The 7,430-nt window shown below is 43.1% G+C and overlaps 1 protein-coding gene across 1 annotated transcript; it reads right to left on the bottom strand.

The window, feature by feature from the left end:
- Positions 1-6,278: 6,278 nt before the first annotated feature.
- On the bottom strand, positions 6,279-7,211 carry LOC147735060 (olfactory receptor 5M5-like). The gene has a single exon (XM_086953745.1). The coding sequence runs from the start codon at positions 7,209-7,211 to the stop codon at positions 6,279-6,281; it is 933 nt and encodes a 310-aa protein (XP_086809871.1).
- Between the last annotated feature and the right edge of the window lie 219 nt (positions 7,212-7,430).

The raw sequence follows: 7,430 nt of genomic DNA, 5'->3' as shown, positions 1-7,430 counted from the left end.
CTTTGTAGAAGGCACATTACCTTCTGCACAGTATGAGTGACAAGAGTGCCCATGTGAGTGCACAGTGAGCGATGCAACAGTGTAAGAGTAGGGTATAAGGAGTGACTGTAGTGTGAATTAGGTGACTATATGAATTTGGGTGCGGATGTAAGTGCAAAGTTGGATGAATTAATACAAGGTTAGTGATGGTTTTGTTTGAGTGAGCCACAGATTGAGCTGTGAGGGGGGACAGGTGAGTGAAATGTCACGTGAGTGCTGGGTGAGTAGTGTGATCGTGTGACTGCAGGGTGAGGTACATAGTGAACAGCTCAAGTGCTTTGTTAGTGCAGAGCGACCACTGTGGGTGCAGGGTGAGCAAGTGAATGGTGTGAGTGCATGGTGATCAGTGTGAGGGTATTGTGATCGCTGTGAGTGCAGGATGAGCATGAAAGTAAAGTGCGAGAATGAGGAGTGAGTTGTCCCAATGCAGGGTGCATTCCCAGACACTTGAAGCCTGGAGCTTCAGATATAAGTTAAACTATTGCTATTGTGACATTAATTAGGAATCGAGGGTGGAAGAAATAAATAATGTGCTGATCCTGCAACAAACCTCCAGTCTTATGATTAGGTTTACCAGCTCACTATGTTGATGGCCCAGAAAGTACAAAAATAAGCAGTCACCTAAAGCTGTATTTTTAGCATTGATCCGTGCATACTTAGAACAGCAAATATAAATAGAAAACACTTTTATTGTGTTCTAGGGCTGCCTCAATGATCCATGACTGAAAATTAAAGAGAACAAAAACAGAAAAGTCACATAAGGAATGAATACATTCTTTTTTATTTATAACTCTATTTAGTGTCAAGAAGAGGTCTTTGCAGGCTCTATAAACAACACATGCAGGAATTTTTCTTTTGGCAACCCTACTTTATATTCCTTTTCATTAAATGCATTTCCACACTTAGTAACCAGTTTACAAAGGCATGTAAATATGCAAATGGTCTTTAAAGACCTGTGAAAAACTCAGGTGTGCAGGAGATAAGATTGCAGACACTGCCGAGCCGAACCCACAGCAGCTCCAGCTGCACTGCAGCATCCCAGACAGAGACACACAACGGGTAGGAGGGGGGCTGAAGTCCTTGTAGTCCTATGGGCCTGGCAGAAGTGTGACTGGGAAGGCGCGATCCCCTTTTCATCACACCATGCCACCCCTGGGGGTCGCACCCCACAGTTTGAAGACCCCTGCTCTAGAGTGTGATGGAACACGAGTCGTGAGCAAACAAAAGCAGCTATGAAGTACATCCGTTAATCAAAAGGAACATGCATAAACGGGGATGTCCGCGAAGTTGTGAAGGTTTATCCCCCGAAATTGGTGTTTAAGTGCAAATTTTTTTTTTAAAGTCATCATTTTACCAATAGCAGTCGGACATAGCCAAGTGTACATATGTTCTACAGGTTTGCAGTCACATTCAAGAAATAGAAACACCCTTAAGATACCACCAAAAAGAAGAACTCTTTGTCAACATAACGCAATTTGAAATAAATAAAACCTCCACTAGCTTGTATTCTTTGGGTGTGCTGATAAACCGATTGCACACATGTACATTTGTTTCAGGTAGATGGCACCAAGGAGATACGTTCAGTTCCTTCTTTAGTTCTCTGTTACTCAGTTACACCTCTCCTTGCACAATAGATAACCCTCTTGACACCTTCCCTTTAGCATGAAGCATCATGGCATTAGCAGTGCAGGAGCTGTTGCTTATCAACAAAAAGTATGACAACTGTTTTGTAAAAATAAAAGGTTGGACGCATTGTTCCAAATAAATCGTGCCCATTTTGACCACAGTATCAGCTGCCCTTCTGGCTTCAGTGCCACAGACAAAGGCCTACACTTGGAGCCAATTTGCAGTAGGGAAAGTTGATGTGGAAAACAAACCACAGTTCTCTGAGGTAATGCAGCACTGCAAAAGGCTAAATTTTTGTCTGTTGGGCTGCACTGTACCTGTTCATTCCTGCCTGTGTCGGTAGGCTTTTAGGGTTGAGGCACAAGGTCACAAAAGAGTACTAAGGGTTTGCTGGGTTTGAAGGACAATTTAGGATGTTGAATTACACAAACCTGTTGTATTCATTGGAAAATGTCATCAGTGATATAATCAATGATGTCATCTAGGATATGATCAGTGGTGCCATCATTGATGTCATGAGTGAGAAAGACATATTACGTTAATTGCCAAACTATTTCATTTAACATTAATTCAGGAGTGTTATTTTAATTCCCTGCTCCATTACCGTACCAGTGCTCACCTTGTGCCTTGACTTATTGAAGAACGTTTGAGCCTATGTTGACAATTTTAGGTCTGTGGTAACTTAATGGTTTAAGCCTGTTTTATTATTGTAGTCTCAGTTCACAAATACACCCACCTACAACTAAGCATGGGCGAATTTTGCGAATCTGGCGTTTGCGAATTTTGCGAATTTGCGAACTCGCAATCCGCAAAATCCGCGAATTCTCGCGAATTTGCGGAATTTTTTTTGTGTTCGCAAGGATTTCTGCCAGTTCGCGAGGGTTTTGTACCAGTTCGCAATTGCAAACTTACATGTCGGCTCGCAACGGTCGCGATTCTGTTGTTTCTACGTCTGGTTCATCATCACAGGTTCCCAGCACCCTATGTTTCACCCCTGGCACCCTATGTTTCACCCCTGCCACCCTCTGTTTCACCCATGCCACCCTCTGGTACATCAATGCCATCCTCTGGTTCATCATCACTGTAGATTATGGGGGGAAAAAGCAAGCACACCTGCCCTGCTTCAACTGACATGAATTAATTTGGGGTTGATTTATTAATGTGTCACTGTTTTAAAATTCCAGTCTGGCACCTGCTTCCTTATCTGTAATTTGCTTTCTGTTGCAGTGCAATTTTTTTTCCAGGACCTTTGTGGCCTACTTGTAGCTATTCTATGAGCCTGCTGTTAGGGTCAGAGCAAAGTCATACAATTGTTGCAACTAGCAACTGAACTCTGGAGGGGCCCCAGTCAGGAAGCACTACAGGGAATGGTTACTAATGATGAGTTTGAACTTTTGCACCTGCTGAATGCTTTCACTTTTGCAAAACTCGTTTTTCTGCAGAACAGCATTACAGCAACTGTAATGCCCCAAACAAGCTTACTTGTGAAAGTTGATTACTAATCCAAAAGTGATCCAAAGAAAGTCAAAAGGCCTCAAATCCAAAAAAGTGCAGGCAAATGGCAACCTGAGGAGTTATTCTGATAAAAATCATCATTTTCAGAAGGTATATGCTGCTTGCTAGTGGATTTCTTGTGCAGAATTGCAATTTTTGTAATTTCGCTAGTGCGAGATTGTTGCTGCCCGCCGCACTTACATGTTCGCAATTGCGAACTTACACCGCACGCCGCAAAATTGTATCACCAAGAAAAAAAAATCCGCTGCATGCGAATTTGCGGATTTTCGGTAAATTCGCGCGCGTTCACGGATTGCGAATTTACCGAAAATCCGCAAAATCCGCGAGTGGAACGGATTTTCCGCCCATGCTTACCTACAACCACTGCTCGCTGAGAGTGCAGAAAAGTCGATCATGTAGGTATTACATAAATATCACTAAAACCCAATTGCACATCCAACGCACTCTCTCCATTCCTTCCAGCAACTTTAAAGGACTGAAGTATCTTGCACTATTATTGGTGTTAGGATTAATTATTAGGAACCTTCCAGGTGAACCAAGGGGCATATTATCAAGGGCCTTATCGCCGCTTTAGCAGGACTTTTTCCTGCTAAAGCGGCGATAATTTCATGGCCAAATTAGCAAGCTGTCGCTAACAGCAGTTAGCAACAGTTTGTAGGCGATAGCAATCGGTTTGAGGCCTGCTTTGCATGTCAGCAATATTTATCGCTAATGACATGCAAAGTGGACGTACCCAACCTGTTAGCGACTGAAAGCAGTCGCTAACATCGCTATCTCCTATTATCAACGCAGGCACATCGAATAAAAAATTTGCTCTAAGAGCGATTATCACCAAAATCTAACACCTGCTCAGACCACTTCTTAACCTGTATATCCAATGGGAGTTAGATATTCAGGTTAAGACCCTATTGGCATTAAGGCCTGAATATCACTGGATTTCCAGCGATATTCACGCATCGAGCCGCTATCGGCGGATATTATATTGCATTTGAGATAAACGTTGCTAATAGCACGTTATCTCTGCGATAAATTCCGACGATGTACGGTGATAACAAAAAAATTGCTAAGCTCATTTAGCAATAAATATTGCAAGTCCTTTCTTAAAATTTTACTATGAGGATGGAGCAGCTGGCTACTATGTTATGTTAGAGTGTGTGAGATAGAAAACGGAGAACATTTCTCCATATGCTGAATTTCCCATAATATATTGGGATATGCACTACAGTCCAGGGTCATTTCTTACCTCCTGCGCCATGACACTAACTTAGATGCACATACAGTAATGTAATCACTTTGTCACAAGCAGAAGAAAGTGTGCTTGCTGCCTGTTAGATAATCCCAGGAGGATGTATGCCAAAAATAGTGTGATATAATTTTAAAATAAGGTATTGATACCGGCTAGAACTTCCTGTCAGTAGCACTGTAGATTGGGACATCTACATATTACGTGTATAAGCATACTGAGTGCATTTGAGCAAGTACAATGGGCCTTATTATGACCTGGAGGTCCTCCTGCGGTCGGTGCACCTTGGCAGTGCTCTACTGGAGACCAGCCACAGCCGTGGACATACTGGGTACTGGATTCAGAGTTGAATCCTTGGCAGGCGGGTGGTACTGCAGGAGTGTCACAGCAGGGCTTGTCTAAGGCACCGCTGTGACATCGCCCCAGCATGTTCCTGAACAGTGCTGCATGCCCCACGTGGCGCATGCCGCATCATGCAGGAAGTGGGCTGCATATTGCTACGGGGGCACAACATATGCTCCCCTGCATGCACCCTCAGGCCCTGGAGCTGCAGGACACCCTGTTAGGGCCTACTGCGTTGCCTCTCCACCACCCTTTTCATTGCTGACTCACCACCATGGAAACGCTGGTGATAAGGCAACCTGTAATATGCTTGCAGTGCCACAGTGGCACTACAAGGGTATCAATGCACCTGACTGCCATGCCACAAGATCCAAGCATCTAGCAGAAGTGGCTGTCCTATGGCAGTCCAACCACCACACTCAAATTGCGGTGCCACTGCAACTCTGACTGTCCTGTGACCGTTGTAGAAGGAATGAGGCCCAAAGTGATGTTGGCCCTGGTTTCTATAAATTTCGTCCAGTACTCATGGCAGAGGTGCAAAGCAACGCTTTGTGCTAAGCATTTCACTGGGGGGGAAGGAGTGTTTTGTGAACAATTTTGTAGATTTCTGATATGAGTATCAGTTGTAACTCTAGAAGTGTATTTTTTGTACTGCAATTGTATTGATGTTGCGGGTGTGATGTTGTGGGTTCTCAATCCCCCCCTTAAATTTCTATCCATTTTGAGCACTCACCCTCTATTTTCCCACCACTCTCTCTAGTAATTTCTACATTTACTACAACATTGTTTACTTCCTTTTGTGTAGCTCCCTGCTTCCAGGCTGAAGATGTCTACCTGGAAAAGACAGGATATTTGGAGGTGGGGATCTCTGGTGGTATGTTTGTGTACTTGTGGAGTATTATTGTACGTACTACAAAACGCAGTGTAGGAATCAGACCCATAGTGTACTATATGGCTGGTGGGTAGATAATGAGACAGACATCACTATTTATGATGCAGCGTGTAAAATAGCAGGGACCATTGTACAGGTTGAATAACATGGTAGCTCCAATACACCATCTACCAAGTGAAGGCACCATCCAGGTTACATCGCATAGTAACACACTCCACTCTGTAGAACTCACAACGGGTTATACTGTACGCCCATGTGGGTTTTCCATAAGGTACTGGAAGCCTAGGTTCCTCCAGGTTATCAGTTGCACTGACGGTGTAGGGTGCAGATTGTGATGCCAGTCACTGAAAAGAAATGTGTAAATGTGCTGATAGGGATACAGTAAGCCTGTGCCCACAAACCTATAATGTGAGATTCTGTTTTACTATTTTTAAATGAGATTGCAGAAAACCCAACTGCATAAGTAGGAGGAGCTGTTCGATGCTGAAACCTGATCTGAAAAACAAATTAGGCATGACTAATTTGCATACAGTTGATCCTATTCGGGAAAGTCACAAATCAGCTGGAAAATGAAGGGATGGAATTCATGCTAGAAGCATTGAAGAGCTAGGAAGATTTACATCAATAAACTGTTTTGTACAATATCTTTCTTAAAGCTTCTTTCACCTCATTATTCCTCAGGCTGTATATCAGGGGGTTAAGAGAAGGAATCACCATGGTGGGGATGACAGCTATTATTTTCTTCTCTTGCTCTGAAGAGCTTGAGTTGGGTCGCACCTCCATTAAGAAAGCACTACCATAGAAGAGAGAGACACAGGTGAAGTGGGAGATGCAGGTGGAGACGGCTCTGCGTCTTCCTGCTCTTGTCTGTATTCTGAGGATGCTGGTGACGATATATGAATAGGAGACAATAATGACAAACAAGGAAATTGCCACTACAAAAGCAGCAAGCAAAAAGCGGAGAATGTTGTTTATGGAGATGTTCGTACATGATAGCTTCAAAAGAACTGGGTAATCACAAGCAAAGTGGTTCATGACATTGGGCCCACAAAAAGATAACCGAAATAAGCAACCTGCATGAATAAGAGAATGCAGAAAGCCACCTGTATATGACCCTGCAACCAGGCATGTGCAAAGGCCTTTGGTCATAATTAGTGGGTAGAGCAATGGGTTACATATTGCAGCATAGCGGTCAAATGCCATTGCTGCCAATAGAAAGAATTCTGTGCTGCCAAAGGCACCAAAAAAGTAAATTTGAACTATGCATTCATAAAAAGAGATGGTTTTCTTCCTAGTTAACAGGTCAACCAGCATCTTAGGTGCTGTAACTGAAGAATATGCCAGGTCCAGGATGGATAGCTGGGTGAGAAAGTAGTACATTGGAGTGTGGAGCTGGGTGTTACAAGAAACAATGAGCAAGATGGTGAGGTTTCCCAAAAGAGTGAATGTGTATATGAAGATGAAGAGCAGAAAAAGCAGAACCTGCAACTCTGGGTCACTAGTAAATCCCAACAGAATGAACTCCTTTATGGTGCTTCCATTTCCTGGTTCCATGGCTGTGCTGGATAATGTCTACCTAACTGGGAAACAACAAGAGAAAATATACATAAGCTATGGTTCATTAACAGATTTAACATGACCATATGTTTTGGATCCACCTTCGTCTTTTAGACTATTAGCATAGGGCCCAAATCACAAAGCACTGCTTTGATAAGTCTGATGCCTACTTCTATGTTTAGAGTCAATTTCAAAATGTGTAGCTATTCCCAAAGT

Source organism: Lissotriton vulgaris, chromosome 1_2 (assembly GCF_964263255.1).
Source record: "Lissotriton vulgaris chromosome 1_2, aLisVul1.2, whole genome shotgun sequence".
Taxonomy (NCBI): Eukaryota; Metazoa; Chordata; class Amphibia; order Caudata; family Salamandridae; genus Lissotriton; species Lissotriton vulgaris.
This window is presented reverse-complemented; position numbering and strand designations above follow the sequence as displayed.